The sequence below is a fragment of the Leguminivora glycinivorella genome, chromosome 7 (assembly GCF_023078275.1).
Source record: "Leguminivora glycinivorella isolate SPB_JAAS2020 chromosome 7, LegGlyc_1.1, whole genome shotgun sequence".
NCBI lineage: Eukaryota > Metazoa > Arthropoda > Insecta > Lepidoptera > Tortricidae > Leguminivora > Leguminivora glycinivorella.
This window is the reverse complement of record NC_062977.1, coordinates 18793168-18816580: the sequence shown is the minus strand read 5'-3', so window position 1 is coordinate 18816580 and position 23413 is coordinate 18793168. Positions and strand designations below refer to the sequence as shown.

Here is a 23413-nt window from a genome sequence, read left to right as displayed (position 1 = left end):
CAACGTGACTGACTCATTCTTTGTCAGCAATCTCATCAATATACTATTGTTTCGTAACTTTCGTATCAGCGCGGATTTTTATGAAAATTTACGATATTTAAAGTCACATACAGGTCGAACGCGATTAATTAACATTATTTTTACCTTTTTTCCCAACGTTTCGGCCAGGTTGCACTGGCCGTGGTCGCGGAAGACTGACGTCCCAGCAAAGTGTCACCGGAGATGTAAACAACACAAAACTACCCGATATTAATTTATATAAATGTTCGGGGTAGACAAATAAATATAATCTACCCGCTTTTAGTTATTGTTTATTTCCCACCGCACGACAAACAGCACTCACAACATCCGCGCACTGGTCCGAACGTTGGGAAAAAAGGTAAAAATTATGTTAATTAATCGCGTTCGACCTGTGTGTGACTTTAAATATGTGTACAAAGCGCGAGAACTTAAAGTGTTAAATTTACGATATTTCGTAGAAACTTCACGCTAGTTTTCCTTAATTATCTTAATCTAACTATCGACATTGCACGTTCCAAAATGAAGTCGTAACTAATAAACCGGCCATCTAACGAAGTCATATACAAATGCTGTATACGTCATCTTTTCATTACCACGGAATAACTTGCTTTATTTACGTGTTATGCGTCATTCAGTAAAAAATCCAGTAAAGTATGCACAAATAAACGAAACTTGTCATTTATTTTGGTTTTTTACCTAACACGCCACATCACTAAATCAAAACAGTGATTTCATAACACGCAGTTTCTCACACGCGACACGAAGGGTTGTTGTGGCGAGGCGTGTTATAAAATCATCTTGTTTTAGCGGCGTCGGTGCATTCTCAGATTATAATTATTTTGTAAAGCGTCACCGAAGTGTGAATCCACTCATAAGGGCATGTGCTCGTCTAAAAGCAGTTTATAATTGGAACTTACTGTTGTTGGCAGCAGCGGCGGGTATGCAGACTCGCAGATTGGGCGCGGAGCTGGAGCCGGAGATGACGGCGGTGCTGAAGAGCCCCGCGGCGCCCTGCGCCTTGCCGCGCGCGAGCCCGAGCATCTTGAGGTAGCTCATCTGGCCGCCGATGCTGTGCCGCTGGCGCCGCCCTGCGCCGCGCCACAGTGACTCCTCGAGGCGGGGCCACGACGCCACCCGCCCGGGCCCCACCTCTACTCTACTACCGAATGTGATCGCGGACAGCGGCAGCTCGTTAGTACTGGACTCGACCCCTTCCAGATCGAATTCCGGCGTTTCGGGCGCCGAAATCGACCCGGAAGGCGTCGTGAGCGTTAGCACGGGGACTGTTAGCGGGTAGGGGCGTTAACGGTTACGTGATATGCGAATGTGGTTAGAAGGGAGGTGATAGAAATAAAATAAATTAGTATATTGCGTAATAAATAAAGTATAGAATTGTGATTTAAGCATGCCCGTGAGTGCCAAGACGCGAGACAGTCAGAGTAGAACCCGTAACCGGGTGTCGTTTGATGGTGGCCGCCCTCCGTGGACGCAAGCCTCCGCCGCGCGGCCTCTCGCCCGCTCATACGGGTATGATCGGGGGAGAAGGGTCATGACTCGAAATTTGCGTTCACGGTACTAATACACATCACTAGGACATCTTACACTAGCTATATAGCCAGATACCATCACTAATAACGCGTTTGTCTTAGGTCGTTTCAGTATATGGTTCAGAATGCTCAGATATCAGAATTCAAAAGTTATTATTGGTTCTATATTTTTCAAATAAAAAAATTAAAGTCTCCCCAATGTAGGTAGATTATACACGCTGTACAACATCTTTCTTGTTTGAAAAATACTATAGGTGTGGTGCATAAAAAAAAATCAAGAAGACAGCCCAATTGCATTCACGAGTAGTTTTGTGTAAAAAAATATATGCCAATGCTTAAGATGATGATGAGTATGTCCTATCGTAACTGATTTCAGTTACATAGATCATGAACCACTTGGCAGTATATTAAGATTTTGAATATGGCAACCCATAGATTTATAAGAAGAAATGGTGATTTGATGAGTACACAGATCGTTTCACGAAAGCTGGCACGAATGGAATGAACAATACTTTGATTGTATGATTGACACCTGTATCGGTATACAGTCGTAACTGTCAAGAACTACAACTTTATTGGTCAATCTGTCACACACATGCATATTTTCATTCGTACCAGCTCTTATGAATTGACACATACGTATTCTGATATCTGACAATTACGTTCTAGTTACCAGTGATAGTACCTGGCCAAGTATATATACCTTAACTAGGTTAAGAGTTAGAACAGCATGCAGGGCGCACAATCAAACGCACACGCGAGGAGCAAGACGCGCAAACACACAATATCGCCGGCCAGTTGAGCTCACCACTCGAAACGCTAGAATACACACTATTTAGAAAACATATTAAATCGATGAGACATGCTGTTGATGGCTTACCTCCAACAAGGAAAAATTGTATCTGCGATCCTTGATTTATTTTGTATAAGAATAACCGTAAAACTTGTTATAAGTATTTAATTTTAAAATCGTAAGAAGATAAAAGCGATGACATCATAAATAGAAATGCCCAGAATCAAAGAAGTTTGAAAGTACCTACACCACATATTTTACTCCAATTTACTAAGTTCAGAAGCAAAGTCAGGCTAAGTAGTGAAGTACCTACGGTGTTGCTTATGAATAAAGAATAAAAACATAATCTTATTCAGTAGCAAAGTAATCAACTAATCATAATCATGGAATATGACGAAGAATAAAATTAAGATCTTACGTCATCCGTTAACAATCCCATACTTGATGACACTGACACCACCAATCTCAATTTAGGCTCCAGCCATATGAAGTCAAAACTTTATTATACACACAACCCGCTAAGTAAAAATGTAGTGCGAAAAGCTTTTCCTTCGTATTTTTACGGCAACGTTCGTATTTGTCATGATATTGTCTGCAGACGACGATGTTGCTGGCGCCTTTCAACACTTTTTCACCAACATAGCCACTGATACTACACGGAATTTAAACTCCTCTGTAGTTAAGGCAGGTCTCTACTTGGACAATTACAATGTTAAGAAATGCAGCATGGAATTATATTTCCAATTTACTGACCCCGAAGAGATTATTAAAACTTTCAAGTCCTTAAAAGTTAAAAACAGTGAGGACATTTGGGGGATATCTGTGAAAGTCGTGTATTCAATTATTGACGTCGTGGCACCTTATCTAGCCGATGTGTTTAACGCTTGTGTTAGGGAATGTGTGTTTCCCAATCTGATGAAGTATAGTAAGGTTATTCCTCTGTTTAAATCAGGCAGCAAGGATGACCTTGGAAATTTTAGACCAATTTCCATACTTCCCGTTCTCAGCAAAGTGTTTGAGAAAATTATATTGAACCAGTTGCTTCGACATTTTAACACGAATGGATTACTTCAGCATCAGCAATTTGGTTTTACACGAGGTCGTTCGACGACAGATGCTGCCTCTGTGCTAATCAAGCACATATACGATGCCTGGGAACTCTCGTTAGATGCTATCGGTATTTTCTGCGATCTCTCCAAAGCTTTCGATTGTGTGGAGCACGACACACTACTACACAAGCTGAAGCACTACGGTCTATCCTCTAAAGCTTTACAGCTTGTTGAATCTTACTTAAACGAAAGAACCCAGAAAGTGGTTGTAAATGGTACTGAATCTAACGGTACAACTGTAAAGCTTGGAGTACCACAGGGTTCTATTCTGGGACCTTTTCTTTTCCTTGTGTATATAAATGATTTGCCATGTCTTGTAAAGAACAAATGTGAGATAGTCTTATTTGCTGATGATACTTCACTAATTTTCAAAGTTGATAGACAACTAAGTGACTATAGCCATGTGAATGAAACTTTGAAGGAGGTACTAGAATGGTTTACAGCAAATAACTTGCTCCTTAATGCCAAGAAGACGAAATGTGTTAAATTCTCTTTACCCAATGTAAGGAAGACAGATACTACCATCACGCTGAATGGCGAAAACCTGGACCTTGTCGAGAATACGCTCTTTCTTGGTCTTACTTTAGATTGCAATCTGCAATGGGGTCCTCATATATCTGCCCTAGCAAAAAGGTTGAGCTCTGCCGCGTATGCCGTAAGGAGAATTAGGCAATTAACTGATGTGGAGACAGCTCGCCTAGTTTATTTCAGTTACTTTCATAGTGTTATGTCTTACGGCATATTGGCCTGGGGAAAAGCAGCAGATATTCAAACCATCTTCGTTCTCCAGAAACGGGCAATACGATCTATCTACAACATGGCGTCACGTGACTCACTGAAGGAACGCTTTAAGGAGATAGACATCCTTACAGTAGCTTCACAATACATACTAGATGTGATAATGTATACTCATAAGAATATAGAGTCCTTTAAGAAACTGTCAGATATTCATAGTTATAATACACGGAACAAACATAAGCTAGCGGTTTCCAAGTTTCGTCTACAGAAAGTGAAGAAATCGTTCCTGGGAAACTATGTAACATTTTATAATAAGGTACCCTTAGAGGCATGGGATCTGCCCTTTACTTCATTCAAGAAGTACATAAAAAGTGCACTTCTCAAAAAGGGGTACTACAAAATTGATGATTACCTGGGAGATACTACACCATGGCCGACTATCCAGGCTCAAAATCTGTCATAGTTTTGCTAGCAGTGTCCCGGGAGACATTGTGTCATGCTTAAGGCGCTGTTGCTACTGGCTGTTTAAATTATTGATCCTTATTATTGTATAATTATAATTTGGTATATATATATATATTGACTTGTTGAGTACATACTAGTTATGTATTCTGTAGAATTAGTTGGAGATTGCTAGCTTAACAGTCTCTTGACGTGAAATTTGTATTTCATACGCATTTTTTTTTCTATTTCTAGTTCTTTTGACACTTGGAGAACCTTTACACCTCCAAATTTTTATTTTTTATTATATCCCATTAATTATAATTGACTGTGGGGACCTTTTACATCTCCCAAGATCTTGTTTTCAATTAAGTCAATTTAAACTATGTAACATACAAGCACGGAATGTTGTGTCTTACATCTAGGTATACCGTATTCACTTATTATTGGAATATTTAATACAGCCCGGACAGCTTGAACATGTCATGCTCGCTAAAAAGTCTTTGCTTACGGTGACGTCGTTGATCGGGTCGCCACCTTCCCGAATGAAGGTTGAGGGAGGCGATGGCTGAGATGCGCGCCATATTCGTGAACGGGTGCTGTTTGTGAAGACCGGTCTGTTTCAGCTAATAGGGGCTATGCTATTCTATGTAACATTAATTTTGAATGAGATTACGTTGAGGCACTCTGTTCGGTCCTTGTTTGTTTATTTTTCTTTCTGACTCTTGGAGACCATATACATCTCCAAGGAAAAAAGTAGATTAAGTATACATATATTTTTTTTTCCTTTGCTTAAGACAACAAGAGTCTTTTACAACTCTAAAGTTATTTTAGTTATTCGGTTTTTTTCTTCATGTATAATTTTTTTAGATGTACTTTGACACTTAGAGACTCTATACATCTCTAACATCTCTTATTAATAATCATAATAGCTTTGTACTTTGTATAATTTCTTGTGTTAATATTTTTTTTATGAATACTTTTGCTTATTAAATTGTATCTTGTTTTTTTTTTTAATGCATGTTAAATATAAGATGTAATGTTTTGAAAAGAAGTGGCCCGCCGAGTTTCTTGCCGGTCCCATAGTGGATACCCTCCTCCAACTGAGGGGGGACTGAAATCTTCTCGAGGCTGAGGCGTAGGGTTAGAGCCGGCGTAGTTTTATTTGACGTTCATAAGCGCATTGTAATATGCCTACTTGGAAAATAAATATTTCATTTCATTTCAATATTTCATTTCATTTCATTTCTAGTTCAAGCAGTGTTAGTACGTGACTGAAATAGCATGACACATTCGTACGTTTCGGTAAAAATACGATTTTTTCGCACTTCATCTGTGACATCAGTTTTAATACATTGGATTTTCAAATGTCCGAGCTGCCTACTTTTCGCTGAACACATTCAACGCAGTCTCTCTTCTGATATGGTTTGCCCCTTTCATTAAGAATTACCTAGTGAAACATTTTTTTTAAATATCAGCTAATTAGTTTATTAGCGATTTTCTAGTTGTTTTTATTCTTTGGAAAATTATTCCGTTTCATATTTTTTAAGACAGTACTTATAGAAGAGGTACCTCTTCTACATATAAGTTTGTACTTTGTATGCAGGGACATCTTTTCTCAGCAGTTTATAGTACACTGCACGGGAAGCATGGTCGCTCGATAGACGATAAAATATCAGGCCGTCGCTATCGCACTTACAAATAGCGCGATAGGGACGGCCTGCTATTTTATCGTCTATCGCGCGACCATGCTTCCCGTGCTGATATTTACATTTGTATCACGCCAATTATAATTTATACTTGTAATTAAAACAGTACCCCTCCCAAAAATCCTGTTTTCTGATTCTAATGACAAAGGTTATTTTCAGCAGGCATGGCAGCAAATATTTCTCAATATTTTTCGTTCTGCCTGTGTCAGTTTCAGTAAAGCATGTAACAGCTCAATCTTAATTCCTTTTAAGTAAGGACACTCAGCCTAAAGAATCGTACATTGACCCGCCATTTTCGTATTCCGCTGATACACCGACATTAACACCGTCGCGACCGTCGGCGGGACATCAATATAATAATTGTACGCGTCCAACAGAGATAGAAACGATGGGTCAATGTACGGATTTATTCGTCCTTAGCTCTTCTTTAGACTTTTTACTCTAATAAAAAACACGCTCACGACGCAGGTTTTATAACCACTTGACCGTCCAGCCCACTGACACTCCTTGGGATAGTAAGGTATCCGCGGACGGTCTGCAGCATATTCTTTTGGATACTATGCTACCGTCGGACGGTCAAGTGGCTAAGGTTCACAGTCCACACGCTAGCGGTTAGTGAACTCTGGTTAGCCACGGTGCGCACTTACCGCTGTCGTGCTGTTTGTGTTGGTCGTAGCTCCGCGCTCGGGGTTGCGGGTCTTCGCTGGGGTTTTGCTCTTTCTCTTCGCTCTGAAGGAGTAAGGAGGATGTTAGAATGGAGTTTGTTGGAGTCGGCATTAGATTTACGAAGAATAAAAAACTCAAAACTTCTTGATCTTGATAGCAGTCTGTTGTCTATGATGACTATTTTGACGGAAGTTTTAAACTGCAATAGATACCATACACTATACTGGTGGCGAAGCCGGGAACGGGTTTGACGAAAGTTTTTGTCAGAAATGTTGAAAAATTGATTTTAGTACCCAAGTAAGTCTGTTCTAACGCTGTTATGATAGCGACGACAAACGACGACTTGCCATTTGTTGGTCTGAGTCCGCTATCCGTGGCCAATTTCACATGGCTGCAAGCCACGAATTGCAGTTATATTTTAGAGATACTTTTACTTGTAATTGTCAGCATGTATGGGTCAGCGGTCTCAAATTTCCACTCATACTGATTTACTGGACAGCATACTACTTAATTTACTATTGACACAGAACACCCCTCTTCAACGTAAGCTTCGTCCCACCGTCCACTCTACAAACTATTGTGACCTTTTCGCGATGTGAGGAATGGTCGGGCCGCGCCCGGAGCTCGTTGAGGCGCGCCGCCAGCGACACCGCCTCGTGGCCGCTCACCGTGTAGTGGAGATTGCTGTAAAAAGAAAAGTATTAAGTTAGGTGAAAAATGGCGCCTTCAGTAAGGACGCGTTCAACTTACGGTAGGGCCGTACCGTGCGGCTGCGTTCGTGTCTCGCAAATGGTCTCGTCGGAAGATCAGCGCTGACCTCCGGGTCGGCATTATGCTGAGACGGGACCATTTCGTGATAAACTTACCCATCCCTTGTACATTTGTAGTTTTAGTCATACTTTATGCATAATGTGTAGTTTTTAAGTTTATTACAAATAAATATTTTGATTGATTGATTGATTGAAAAACTAGGTCTATAATTCACTAATTGATCCTTAATCTTTTTTCTGAACAAAGCCAATTTTATGAACCAAATCCCGGTGAATAATAAAGTTTACATCGAACAACCGGGCATAACATAAACGACTTCGAAGATTTTCTAATAAAATGATTTGAGTCTTACCAAATTGGAATCGGATCGGAAGGCCTCAATTTTGATTTAGAATTCTTCCTCGGAGAAAACGTGTTATCCAGCTCATCAGTGTCCTAAAAATATAATAACATAATTTAAAAAAGAGTATGCTGTTCCTATGATACATTAGATATAGTGCACGATATGTTTTTAATTCACGCAGCGCAACAAATTTCACGCCACCTCATCTGAACGACCCAATGAAGAGTCAGAAATGCGTTTGGATTAACCCTTTTTACAAAAATGATAAAGAGTAGTCTTTAAGGAAGTAAAAATAAATATATAAGAAAAGTACGTAGTAAGCAATGAGGAGGCACACAGACATTTTATCCCGCCAGGCGGCGCGTGTGCAAGTGTCTACTCTTTATTATACTGTGATAGTGTGGTCTAGACATGTCACTGTCATTCGTATGTGAGAGAAAAAAATATCTTCTTCTCGCTCTCACGCATGAAATTCTTTATCTCTGCAATGGACTAATAAGGTGGCACCATCTGTCATAATCTTTGAGTGTGCCTCCTCATTAGGTGCTATTTTATCTAGCACCGACAGTACAACATTGATTGGTAAAAGATCTATCTATCTATTTATCTATCTATATCTACCGGCTGTAACGTCTCCTGACTCGCCATCTGGTCATCTTCTGCTTCTTCTTCTATACACTTCACTTCTTCGGAAGAGCTCTGCTGTAAACAAACATTCTTGTCATGTATTTTTCTAATGATTAATTTATTATTTCAAGGCTGCAAAATATTACATGCATACTTTTCAGGATGTTAGAGTACGGTTAGAATACTAGGAATTTAAATCTATGCCCGGATAGATTATAAAAATAGATGATTAAAATGATTTTACTGCAGTCATTTTAGTTCAGCGACTGTTGCCGTTTAGTTTAGCTTTACAAGCCGAATAGATTGAGTATTTTTGAAACTAGGAAGACCAACCCTGTAACCGCAGAGCGATTAGATAAAAACTATGATAATGACAGCTAAAAAATATTTAAATTATGATTGCTAAGTTTCATGTGCTCTGTCTACCCCTTTTGGGAACACAGACGTGAGTTTATGTATGTATGTATGTATGAAAATGAAGTATGATCTTACAGAGTTGTTAGTAGTGGAGTGGTTCCGACTGTGTGGCCGAAAACCTGGACCGGGCGGCAGGTTCTTCTGCACGCAGCAGTTCACGCCCGGACTGAAGTGGAGCTCCACGTGGAACCTGGATAAAACAATTCAATTCAATTCAATTCAATTCAATTCAATTCAATTCAAAATATCTTTATTCATGTAGGCCTAGTTACAAGCTCTTATGAATAGTTCATTACATATATATTATGATCTTAATCTAACCTAATTATCAGAGCAATTTATTGTTGTAAATTATTGTTCATAATAATATTGAGTCTATAATATACAATTTCATATAAAAATAATCGTTAAACAAAAAATATATAATTAGGTATATGTATATATAAAAATACATGTCTAGAATATTTCTAGGAAAAATCCAATGTCCAAAAAAATACAATATTAATTTCATCAACAATAATAATAATAATAAACGTAAAAATAAGAAACCATTTCGAATAACAATTAATCCCACGTTGTTTTATCATTCATGTAGTCTTGTGTTGTATAATAAGCTTTGGAAATGAGTACACGCTTTACATGATTCTTAAATTTATTAATTGACAAGTCAGTAATATGATTCGGAAGTTTATTATAAAATCGAACACAATTACCCATGAATGATTTTTTAATTTTACAGAGCCGTGTGAAGGGCACCGCGAGTTTATGTTTATTTCTAGTATTTATATTATGTACATCACAGTTTTTCTTAAAATTACAAATGTTTTTATGTACATACATAATATTCTCATAAATATATTGACAATGCACTGTCATTATATTAATGTCCTTAAATTTATCTCTAAGTGAGTCTCTATGGTTCATTTTATATATTGCTCGAATAGCCCTCTTCTGCAGAATAAATATGGTATTTATCTCTGAAGCACTGCCCCAAAGTAAAATACCATATGACATAATGCTGTGAAAGTAACTAAAATAAACTAATCGAGCTGTTTTCACGTCTGTTAACTGACGGATCTTGCTCACTGCAAAAGCTGCAGAACTAAGTCTATTCGAGAGGTTAACAATATGGGGCCCCCACTGAAGTTTAGAATCTAAAGTTATACCAAGAAAAACTGTACTATCTACCAGTTCTAATTCCTCATCCTTCACAACGACACTTGTTTGCTCATTCCTTACGTTACTATTAGTGACAAACTTAATACATTTAGTCTTTTTTTCATTTAATAATAAATTATTAGCATTGAACCAGTTCACTACTTTAGAGATAGCATTGTTTACATCACTGTGAGCTTGTTGCTGTCGTTTGAGTTTGAAAATAAGTGAGGTGTCGTCTGCAAACAATACTATATCATGGTGGGTCTTTACAAGGAATGGCAAGTCATTTATGTAGATAAGGAACAGGAAAGGCCCCAATATTGATCCCTGTGGTACACCCATAGAGACCAATGACCCAGTTGATCTCTGTCCATTGACATCTACCCTTTGTATTCTACCATTTAAGTAGGACTTGAGTAAATCTAGTGCTGATCCTCTGACTCCATAATAATGTAGTTTCCTGATCAATGTTTCATGACAAACACAGTCGAAGGCCTTAGATAAATCACAAAAGATACCTAAAGCATCTTGTGACTCCTCCCAGGCATCGAAAATATGCTTAATTAGCTCAACACCAGCATCGGTTGTCGAGCGACCCCGTGTGAAGCCAAATTGCTTATTATGCATTAAATTATTAACGTTAAAATGTCGTACTAATTGAGAAAGAACTAATTTTTCAAATATTTTGCTGAAAGTTGGCAGCACAGATATTGGTCTAAAGTTAGTGGGGTCAGAGTGGCTGCCGGATTTAAATAAAGGAGTTATTTTGCTATGTTTCATTAGATCAGGAAACTCGCCGCAGTCAACACTGTTGTTGAATATAACTGCTCTGCCGGATTTAAATAAAGGAGTTATTTTGCTATGTTTCATTAGATCAGGAAACTCGCCGCAGTCAACACTGTTGTTGAATATAACTGCTAAGTCAGGCGCTACAACCTCAACTAAGGATTTTACGGCATGGACGGAGACCCCCCAGAGGTCACTAGTTTTTTTGACATTAATTGATTTAAATGCCTTTACTATATCTGAGGTACAAACATGTTCAAAATAAAGGTCTCTACAACACTCAGGAACGTTTTCCTCTAATAATGTGACGGCTCTAATAACAGATTGAGATATAAACAAATGACGATCGCAAGATCTGCTGTAACATATTTAAACTAAAAATGGGCCGAATATTCGGTAAATATTCGGTATTCCGCATATTCGGCAAGTTTTCCAATGTTCGTATTCGGCCGAATAGTTCGGTTATATTGCCGAATATTTACCGAATAAACAAAGTAAATAAAATAGCGTAAGTTGTTTCATAATTCATGGGATAATGATATCCTATTTCAGGATTGTAAGGACCAAAGGGGGTTAAAAATGCGTTAAGTATAAGTACCTACAATAATTATGTAAAAAAGTAAAAATAAAGTAGCTTAAGAAACAAAAATCAAAATTTTCTTATGCACTAAATTATAGGAACATTAAGAGCCTTAGTTAGTACCCATTACCAATCATTGAAAAGTTTTTAACTCTAAGCCAGGATTTAAATTTAAACAATGAGAAAGAAAACGAACACTTAGGGTCGGTTGCACCAAACCGTCTCTTACTGAATTTAGTGTTCGGTAAAAAAATTCTATGGGAATTTCCGTAAACTTCTGCTGCGTGAGGTTGATGTATCTGTTAACTGTGGTCGATGCAACTGGCCCTTACTTAACCATACCATGACAAACAGAGCATTGAAACAATGAGATCTGACCGCGAATTGCTTCTTTCTCCAGAGTGGTTTTGGAAGTAGCAATTAAGCTAATAAATTAAGGAGAATAGCAAAAAATAAGATAAGGTGCAGTGAAGTAATTTCGAAAGTCGTCTAATTTTGAAAGTCACATAAAAATCACCATTATTTCCATCATATCAAGATTCCCCTTTCGAATTCACCCTAGCATTTCTGTGATTCGAAATTACCCCACTGCACCTAAATAGTATTTGAATGTCATAAATTCTGACCAGAAATATATGACTATTGTCAGGAGGGCGCTTTTATTCTGATGTATAGTTACTGTCAAAGTAAAATGTGTAATCACAGTGCATAGACTGCCATCTCTCGACACAGGCTTAAAACTTTTGAACCTCAGTTTTGACAATTTGGCTCATATTCTTAGCTTGATATGTGTTAAAATGTCAAATATTAATATTAGCGCCATCTAGCTGAGCGTACCCCAAAGGTGTAATGCCATCTAGGCCACCGTACCTTTTTCTGTATGGTACTGAGGTAAGTTTTTTTCTTAGACTTTATCTGTCTATACGGAGTTATATGTCTTTGGTATGAAGAAAATAGTTCTAATGAAATTCCGCAACATGGCGCATAGTCATATATTTTTGGTCAGGATTTACTACTCCCTTGTTTCCCAATGACATTCTACATCCATACTAATATTATAAATGGGAAAGTGTGTGTGTCTGTTTGTTTGTCCGTCTTTCACGGCAAAACGGAGCGACGAATTGACGTGATTCTTTAAGTGGAGATAGTTGAAGGGATGGAGAGTGACATAGGCTACTTTTTGTCTCTTTCTAACGCGAGCGAAGCCGCGGGCAAAAGCTAGTAGGTACTTTAATATTTTACAAACCTTTCTTCAGAGCAAGGGTCTTTCGTAGGGTCCTCATACAGCATAACGACAATCTGCGACATGTAGTTGAGTTCTGAGACCATGGACACATATTCCATCGCGCGCCGCCATTGCTCGTCTTTTAGCACCTGGAAATAAGACACAACTTAAACTGATTTTTTTTTATGATATAGCAAACGAGCAGACGAACCCATCAGGCGATGGGAAGCAGTTATCGCCGCCCGTGGACATAAGCAACATCAACAAATACCTGCTTCTTGAAGAACACCAAGTCATAGCGCCTCAGAGGGTAACTCATACTACAACTTGCACGTTCTGCACCGATAGCATGGTCGCGTGATAAAACGATAAAAACATCAGGCCGTCCCTTTCGCACTTACATACACCCTGTTTTTATTGAATTCGGTTAACTTTAAGGGAAGGTTCTTTAGATGAAATACAATTAATTTCTCTAAGAAACTAGCGTCTTAACTCTTACGGTTATGGAGTTATTACAAAAATAAAGATAATTAGTGAACACGTGTGTGACAGCCTTTACCAATTCCTAATATTATTTGTTTTGATATGTGCCGTCAATCACTTGACACTAACTTGAATGTTATTCTTAAGGGTCTCTCACACTAATAATAGTTATTTGTTATACAAGGGGGCAAAGTTGTATTTTAACGCCGAGTGTGGAATTGAAAAACGAGCATGTGAAAGGATTCATGAACTTGCGAGTTTTTTAACACACGAGAAGTAAAATACATTTGCACCCGAGTGTAACACAAAACTTTTCCCCTCACTATAGCGAGGAAACTACAACGCAAAAAATGCGTTTATCACTGCCTCCAGTAGTTCCACAGGTGGTAAATCATCTTTATTACTAGATTCACCTACTTTTATCAATTTTAAAGCAGTTAATTTGACTTTATTCAAGGTCAAATTACTTTACCAACTAGTGGATAAAATGCGTTTTTAAGTGGATAAATTAAAGAACAAAACACGTGTTTCCGAGCTAGTGAGGGGAAAATTCATTTATTATGTATGAAAATGATGAAAATTTTTTTTTTGCGAATTTAACTAAAGGTTATATATACAGGGTGGTTCCTGATAATGAACCTAGCTACGTGTCGAATTTAACGGAAAACAAAAAAACACGGTGTATAGTGCGAAAGTGACGGCCTGATGTAATATCATTTATCGCGCGACCATGCTTGCCTCTCTGGGCAAAAACAAGCGAGCCGAGAGAAATATGAAAGCTAATATAAATTTTAGCAACAAATCATTAAAGTATACATACATCTAACAGCCCGCCGAAGCGTAGCACGGTGAGTAAGGAATGAACGTGACTCTCGCTAGTGAAGTACAGACGCGTTCTCACGTGTCGCCCCGGTGACGATACTCCGTGGCTGTATCTGCAACCGAAAATAGAATTTAGGCAAGCAGCGGAATACATATTAAAAAATACATCCTTAAAAAAGTATAGCTAGAGTAAATACTGCTAAAAATTATAGCCTAAACCGAAATAGGTGTCATAAAGAAAAAGTGACCAAGTCCACTGGTGGCCGAGCCTCATAACCTAGTCAAAATGCCAATCGTTGACGCTAGACGCCGATCGAAACGCAGCGCCGTACCGGAAGAGCGATAGAGATGTTTTTCTTCGTCGAAACCTCATGACTGAGGGTCGAGACCAAGTCGCTGTACGCAGTGCCCTCCACTCACGCCGATCTTTTGCCTTTCTAAAGGATCCCTGGAGCCCAACGCGTGTGACCTTCGTGATTGTGCTGAACCAGCGCGTGGGTAATCTGACTCTTCTACGATGACCTCCACTGGTCCGACGATATTTTACGGTCCGGCGATAGAGATAGATATCTGCGATAACGACATTACCGTAAGCGTTTGTGCATTTAGCCACGTACCCGAGCTTTATTTTGGCAATCTACCGGGCTTACCGGCGGTTCAGCAGTAATAAGAGTTCAATCTAATAAATAAAATCTAAATGAATAAATGAATGTTTAATTTTACCTTGGGTTAAGTCTATTAACCGTCTCCTCGCCCGATTCCTCGATGTTCCGCTGCAAATCTGCGCGGATCTTTTTGAGCAGCGGCGTGCAAATCCCTTGCCCGATCGTGAGCTTTTCTTGCATGGTCAGTCCATATTCCTAAAAACAAAGATAGTAAAGATTTATCAATGAATTCATACATAATGTCTCCATGAAATTTCACAGCTGACTGTACAGTCCGTCTCAAATGATGACGAGAGTTTTTAAAAAGTCTACAAAACTGAAGGTGAACAAAACAACGCTGCTAAAACTGAATTTGTAACATAAAGATTCGTATTTAACGCGGCAAACATTAATTATAAAAGTAGATCCCATCCCAAATATTTGCTTTTGTTATATGAAAATTACTGTAATGCTGTATTATGATTACCTCTGTAATCCATTCCTTTGGAATCGGTATAATATAGATTCCTGTAATATGGATTCCTCGGTAATCAAGTACTTAAGTAATCTGAATTCCACTTTACTTCGATTCCAGGCTTATTACTTTACTTCTTTATGTCACTCAAATTGTTTTTGGTTTACATGTCATTCTAGCATTTTCACTTTCACATTTCAAGTGCATATACCACGAGTATAGGTTTTCGGGTGTGCTGATTTAAAAATTAATGACCGATTTGGAATCTGACATTGCTGACTGTCACTTTGACACAAAAGTCGTCATGGGTGTCGTAAAATAGGTTTTAGGGGGTGCTGATTCCAAAATTAATGACCAATGTGAAATCTGACATTGCTGACTGTCACTTTGACACAAAAGTCGTCATGGGTGTCGTCAAATAGGTTTGCGGGGGTGCTGATTCCAAAATTAATGAACAATGTGGAATCTGACATTGCTGACTGTCACTTTGACACAAAAGTCGTCATGGGTGTCGTAAAATTGGTTTTAGGGGGTGCTGATTCCAAAATTAATGACCAATATGGAATCTAACATTGCCGACTGCCACTTTGACACAAAAGTCATCATGGGTGTCGTAAAATAGGTTTTAGGGAGTGCTGATTCCAAAAATAATGACCAATGTGGAATCTAACATTGCTGACTGTCACTTTGACACAAAAGTCGTCATGGGTGTCGTCAAATAGGTTTCGGAGGTGCTGATTTGAAAATTAATGACCGATTTGGAATCTTGACATTGCTGACTGTCACTTTGACACAAAAGTCGTCATAGGTATCGTCAAAAAGGTTTCCGGGGGTGCTGATTCCAAAATTAATAACTATTTTGGAATCTCACAGTGCTAATTGTCATTTTGACACAAAAGGAATCATGGGTGTAGTCAAATAGTTTTAGGGGTACTGATTCCAAAATTAATGAAATGATTTAAAAAGTCATGACCGATTTGGAACCTGACATTGCACAGTACCCCTGGAAACCTATTTGACAACACCCATAACGACTTTTATGTCAAAGTGACAGTCAGCAATATCAGATTCCAAATTGATCATTAATATTGAGATCAGTACCCATGAAAACCTATTTTACGACACCCATGACAACTTTTGTGTCAAAGTGACAGTCAGCAATGTCAGATTCCACATTGGTCATTAATTTTGGAATCAGCACCCCTAAAACCTATTTTACGACACCCATGACGACTTTTGTGTCAAAGTGACAGTCAGCAATGTCAGATTCCAAATTGGTCATTAATTTTGGAATCAGCACCCCCTAAAACCTATTTTACGACACCCATGACGACTTTTGTGTCAGAGTGACAGTCAGCAACGTCAGATTGAACATTGGTCATTAATTTTGGAATCAGCACCCCCTAAAACCTATTTTACGACACCCATGACGACTTTTGTGTCAAAGTGACAGTCAGCAATGTCAGATTGAACATTGGTCATTAATTTTGGAATCAGCACCCCTAAAACCTATTTTACGACACCCATGACGACTTTTGTGTCAAAGTGACAGTCAGCAATGTCAGATTCCACATTGGTCATTAATTTTGGAATCAGCACCCCCTAAAACCTATTTTACGACACCCATGACGACTTTTATGTCAAAGTGACAGTCAGCAACGTCAGATTGAACATTGGTCATTAATTTTGGAATCAGCACCCCCTAAAACCTATTTTACGACACCCATGACGACTTTTGTGTCAAAGTGACAGTCAGCAATGTCAGATTCCACATTGGTCATTAATTTTGGAATCAGCACCCCCTAAAACCTATTTTACGACACCCATGATGACTTTTGTGTCAAAGTGACAGTCAGCAATCTGAGGTACTACATATTTGTAATCTGAAAGTAATCAAGTCAATAATTTCAGTTATTTTGAATCGACTATGATTCCGAATTATTGGTAATAGTAATTATTGTATAGATGATTAGTGATTCCTTTACATGTAATGGTAATTTACCGTTTCACTTGATTACATTACAAGTAATCTGACACCCAGTAGTGGATTACAAAGTAAAATCAAGTAATCGTGTAATCCGGAATCGATTACGATTTCCCCATCTCTGGGTTTAGTTATATGGTTCATTGGTACTGGTGACCACCTTCTGGCTCCATCATCAGATCCCGAGTACCATCTTGATGTGTCTTATCATCTTGACCGTATTGTAATTTTTACATATTTATCATCATAACGTTGTAATACTTTAACATTCAAACATAACAAAATATTACAAAAGCAAATATTTACGGATCTAGGATCAAATTCGTTGGTCGCTGTTTACACACACACAATGCGAGGATAGCCCGTGTATAAACAAGGCGTCCGACCCACACAACGATAAATATTCTCGACGTTTGCGATCAAAACTCGGAGAGCGAAGTGACATACGTCTCACCTATACGAGCTCCGGCGCGGCACTGAAATCGCAGGCGTCCGTCGCCGGTCAAATAGCGACAGGAAGGCTAGTTTTCAAAAAATTGGCAAAAAATCATTATATAATATTATAACGACAAATGGATAACAGCAATTTAAGCAGATTGTACAGATTATTTATATACTAAAATAACTTCGATAACATGTAGATTTTCGGAGAAATGATCACTTGTTTCAATGTATTTTCAAGACAAAATTGAGTTCGTTTTACTTTCAATTTCTCAATTTCAAAGGATTAAATGATAAATATTGTTTAATGGGCCTTAAGTACAAGATATTTGGAACTTAAATTTACCTCATTTATGAGAGTGAGCTTATCAAATTGTAGATAATAAGAGCTCCGAATTCTGTGCTTCACGCGGTTTTTCCTAAACGAGCATCAGAAAAACAATCATTACTAATTGAAAAAGCTTTTTTTTTCATATGTTTTTTAATTAACCGACAGTTAATAAGATGTTCTAACTGAAACAAGTACTTTCACTGTCTTTTAGTATGAGTAAAGTGTACAATTTTGTCGATAAATATTGTGCATTTTACAATATATCGCCTTTTTTTGTCATAGCGCTCTTAACATCTCGAGGGCTAACCGGTGAATGGGCAACCTTTCCTTTCAACAGGTGAGGAAGTAAGTAATAAGTGTGGTGAGACGATGTGGTCGATGTCATTGTGTGTCGAATTTTATTTTTTATTTTATTATTATTATAAATGGCCTTACTACAGACAGCCAATGGCAAAGATGTGGCCTACGATGGAGTGAGCTCGCCCAGTAGATGCCTGTTCACTCTTGATTTGAAGGTTGCCGGGTTATATGCGCTCGGAAATCTATAGCCACCAGCAAGGAATTCCACTTCTTGGCAGTGCGCATAAGAAAGAATTCACGGAATATCTACGAAGAGTACCAAGTAAGGCCTGATTTAGACGGCGTGCGAACTCGCATGCGATTTTAGTTATATTGCGGGCTGTTGAGGTTACATACAATTTTGCACAGCCATCAAATACCGCAATGTAATAAAACTCGTATGCGAGTTCTCGTACCATCTAAATTGGGCCTAAGGATGGAAACCGGCCGTGCGTCTAAGAGTCCTATGGTAGAATGGGGATGGTGGAATAAGCTCGTGTCGTGTAGCTCTTGAGCACACTTCCCGAAGTGCAACCTGTAAAACTATTAATGCTTTATCTTATGAACGTACGTAATTAGTACTCACCTGCGGTATAACAATATCCGCCAAGTACTTGGCATACATATAAAGCTCTTCAGCCAAGTCAAACTGCAACGCGTGCTGATTGTGCTGAAGATCGTATTTGATACAGTCATAGATGTCGGGTATTTTTGATATGTCGTACGTCTTGTTCTTTGTGCAGAAGTCCTTTTCGATCTTGCCCCAGCGGCGGCCCATCAGCTCCCAGGTCTCACCGTGGTAGAGGATAGTGTCTGAAATAGAATGGGATATTTAGAAAATCAATCAGTAACGATAATATAACTCGTGTGACAGTTTATTAATATCACTTGAACTTGATTCTCCATAGGCTTGTGCCGTTTCGTTCGTTGATCGGAGCGCTCCGATCTCGTTCAATCGCTCCCACGAACTAGTTCGCTCTTTCAGGTCTTTTGCTCATTTAGTTCAGACAGACCAGTGACCACTGCGGTCGGAAAGATCAGAACGAATGGGACCAAATAGTGTCAAAATGATATGAATAGTCAACAGATAGTAACATTCCGGGCCGAAAGGTTGTAAGTAACCGAAGTTTAATATGAAAACTTGACTTTTTTTGGTGCTCTGCTAAGTAGCTCTCGCTCTCGGTCGGCGCAGTCACACACTCGTTCTTGATCCAAACCGCTCGCGTTCGCCGATCCTATACTGAACTAAATGAGCAAAGACCGATTCTCAGAGCACGGAAAGATTCAGTTCATTTCGGTCATTGATGGGATTTTATTCCTAACAGTTCATAGTTCGTGAACGACACAAGCCTAATTCTCCACGTCTCTTGATTTTTGAAGCAGCTGTCATTAGAATTGTTCTGCGCAGTAATAATAAAATGAACAGTATCATCTGATCTATAATGTAAGTAGTCATCTTTGCACTCGTCCTTTGATTCACCCATACGCAAGCAAGGACATCGGGGGTTTAGATAACATAGAACGCCGTGATGAAATTCCAATCGAGTCAACTGCCTGAAAGTCTCTGTTAAGTTAACCGTTCCCAGTGATACTCGGTGAAATCTGATAATGTCTTCACCTTTAGTCTTGGGGGCGTCCTTCTTCACCAGCACTATATGGACGAGCTGCTGTATCAGCGTGTGCACGTGCGCGCAACAGCGCACCGGGTTCTTGACAAAGTCCATGGCGACTCTTATACTGAGGCTCTCCTAGGGGCTTATCTTACTGTCCCTACGTAATGTAGTCACCTTTAGTCTTGGGGTCGTCCTTCTTCACCAGCACTATATGCACGAGCTGCTGTATCAGCGTGTGAACGTGAGCGCAGCAGCGCACCGGGTTCTTGACAAAGTCCATGGCAGCTCTAACACTAAGACTCTGACATAGTAGATGCTGTCCCTACATAATGCAGTCACCTTTAGTCTTGGGGTCGTCCTTCTTCACCAGCACTATATGCAACAGCTGCTGTATCAGCGTGTGCACGTGCGCGCAGCAGGGCACGGGGTTCTTAACAAAGTCCATGGCAGCTCTAACACTAAGACTCTGACATAGTAGATGCTGTCCCTACATAATGCAGTCACCTTTAGTCTTGGGGTCGTCCTTCTTCACCAGCACTATATGCAACAGCTGCTGTATCAGCGTGCCAGCACTGCACGTGCGCTGCAGCAGGGCACGGGCACGGGGTTCTTAACAAAGTCCATGGCAGCTCTAACACTAAGACTCTGACATAGTAGATGCTGTCCCTACATAATGCAGTCACCTTTAGTCTTGGGGTCGTCCTTCTTCACCAGCACTATATGCACGAGCTGCTGTATAAGTGTGTGCACGTGCGCGCAGCAGCGCACCGGGTTCTTGACAAAGTCCATGGCGGCAGTGATGCTGAGGCTCTCGCAGGGGTTGATGCGCTGGCGGTCTTGCTCGTGAACTCGCGGTCCACTTGCATTGCTTCGTGGAGGCGCGCTTTTGCCCTGGAAGTGATAATTGGTTGGTTTATACGTTCGTAAAATTTCAGGTAAACTAAGGTTGCAAGAATTCGTAGTACGGTTTGCTCACCAAAGTGCAACATGGGGGGAAAGTTAAATATTGTCAACGAGAGTAAAATCGCGACGGCTTGCTGGATCCTTGCGCCCCGAGTTACACACAATGTTTTCATCACATTTGCAATATAAAACATAAGTAAAAAGTTAAATACGGTACTAAGAACTACATAACTGCCCAGGGAGAACGATAATTCTGTTACTCCCGCTACGCTTGCGTGCAATAGTACATTTAGTGTGCGAGTGTGATGAAAAAAATTTTGTACAATATTAAATTCGTGCGAGGTTCCGAAAACTCAGAAGCCGGGGTTTGAACCAACGCTGCACTAATATTGGAGACGGTACGCCTTGCAAATTGCAAAGGTCTATGCGAATGCTTCAGCGGTCGTCTGCACTGAACTTCCGAAAAACGTGCATAATTTAATGATTATCATGATACTCACATGTTCTGCACTTTCGAAGAATCACAGTCATTATCCAAAAGTCCATTGGTATTAGCAGATTTAACCATCTGCACTAGTATAGGAGTCAGTTCGCCTTCCAAAGCCAACAGTCCTTTTGCGAACGCGGCGGCGGTCATTTGGACTCGCCCTTCGTCCGATGCGTATATTTTGAGGTCGTGGCGGAATGTGGAGTGGAGACGCAAGAGCCCTAGGCCTTGAGTGCCGCCTTCACCTAAAGGAAAAGCGTATGTTAATGTTGTTTAAAATGGTATTCATAGTCTAACTTTTCCAGTACACGAAAAAAGCTTAAACTTAAACTTAAGAGGAAAATATTATGTCAAATATCAAGGTACAGTCCGAAAGGAGAGTATTTCCAATAAAAGAGATTAATAAGAACTAAATAAAACATGTGCACAATTTTTATCTTCCTAGATTCAAAGATTCGTCAGTGGAAGGAGGTTGCACTGACAGGGTCGCCATGTGACGTATGATTGAATGAAATTTATGTTGGAAATGAAATTTTTGCACCCTGTATAGTGTTAAGGTTTCAAGATTGAAAAATTTGCAAGATGAGCCCATCTCGCTGAATTAACTTGTCCTCCCACTTCAGGATCAGCACCAGTGACACCAGCGTCCTCTGCTGTAAGTTACAAGAGTCTTATTCAACACTAACCAGGTATATGCCGGCCCTGGCCGCCGGGGTACATGCAGCGGAGCCATGCGCCCTAGTTCCTCAGCCTGGATCCGTCCCGCCGGGGTCAGCACGCCTCCCCACTTCAGGATCAGCACCAGTGACACCAGCGCCCTCTACTGTTAGTTACGAGAGTCCTGGACTATACTAACCAGGTATGTGCCGGCCCTGGCCGCCGGGGTACATGCAGCGAAACATGCGCCCTAGTTCCTCAGCCTGGATCCGTCCCGCCGGGGTCAGCTCGCCCAACCCCCCCCCCCACTTCAAGATCAGCACCAGTGACACCAGCGTCCTCTACTGTAAGTTACAAGAGCCTTATTCAACACTAACCAGGTATGTGCCGGCCCTGGCCGCCGGGGTACATGCAGCGAAACATGCGCCCTAGTTCCTCAGCCTGGATCCGTCCCGCCGGGGTCAGCTCGCCTCCCCACTTCAGGATCAGCACCAGTGACACTAGCGTCCTCTACTGTAAGCTACAAGAGTCTTATTCAACACTAACCAGGTATATGCCGGCCCTGGCCGCCGGGGTACATGCAGCGGAACATGCGCCCTAGTTCCTCAGCCTGGATCCGTCCCGCCGGGGTCAGCTCGCCTCCCCACTTCAGGATCAGCACCAGTGACACTAGCGCCCTCTACTGTAAGCTACAAGAGCCTTATTCAACACTAACCAGGTATGTGCCGGCCCTGGCCGCCGGGGTACATGCAGCGAAACATGCGCCCTAGTTCCTCAGCCTGGATCCGTCCCGCCGGGGTCAGCTCGCCTCCCCACTTCAGGATCAGCACCAGTGACACCAGCGTCCTCTACTGTAAGCTACAAGAGTCTTATTCAACACTAACCTGTTCCTCAGCCTGGATCCGTCCCACCGGGGTCAGCTCGACGCCCCACTTCGGGATCAGCACCAGTGACACCAGCGCCCTCTACTGTTAGTTACGAGAGTCCTGGACTATACTAACCAGGTATGTGCCGGCCCTGGCCGCCGGGGTACATGCAGCGGAACATGCGCCCTAGTTCCTCAGCCTGGATCCGTCCCGCCGGGGTCAGCTCGCCTCCCCACTTCAGGATCAGCACCAGTGACGGCTCGCCGGCGCCCTCTACTGTAAATTATGGGGATTTTAGTTTCTGGGATAACTTTATTGTTGCTACAAAGTACACCATCATAAATATGATCATAGGTCTGTATGCCTCTCTTTTTCTCCAACGTGATGAAAAAGGACGGCATGTTGCCTATGATCATATTTCTATGATAGTGGAATAA

At 40.4% G+C, this 23413-nt stretch overlaps 1 protein-coding gene across 1 annotated transcript in view; it reads right to left on the bottom strand.

The window, feature by feature from the left end:
* LOC125227907 (inositol hexakisphosphate and diphosphoinositol-pentakisphosphate kinase 2) overlaps positions 1-23413 on the bottom strand; it is a 62884-nt gene that overhangs the window by 12440 nt on the left and 27031 nt on the right. Inside the window, 14 exon segments of the mRNA XM_048132309.1 lie at positions 939-1304; positions 7006-7087; positions 7609-7708; positions 8148-8230; positions 8760-8840; positions 9258-9372; positions 12953-13080; positions 14235-14349; positions 14960-15096; positions 19037-19263; positions 20747-20908; positions 20911-20954; positions 21467-21698; positions 23112-23252. Of these exon segments, the coding sequence (XP_047988266.1) occupies positions 939-1304; positions 7006-7087; positions 7609-7708; positions 8148-8230; positions 8760-8840; positions 9258-9372; positions 12953-13080; positions 14235-14349; positions 14960-15096; positions 19037-19263; positions 20747-20908; positions 20911-20954; positions 21467-21698; positions 23112-23252 (2013 nt within the window).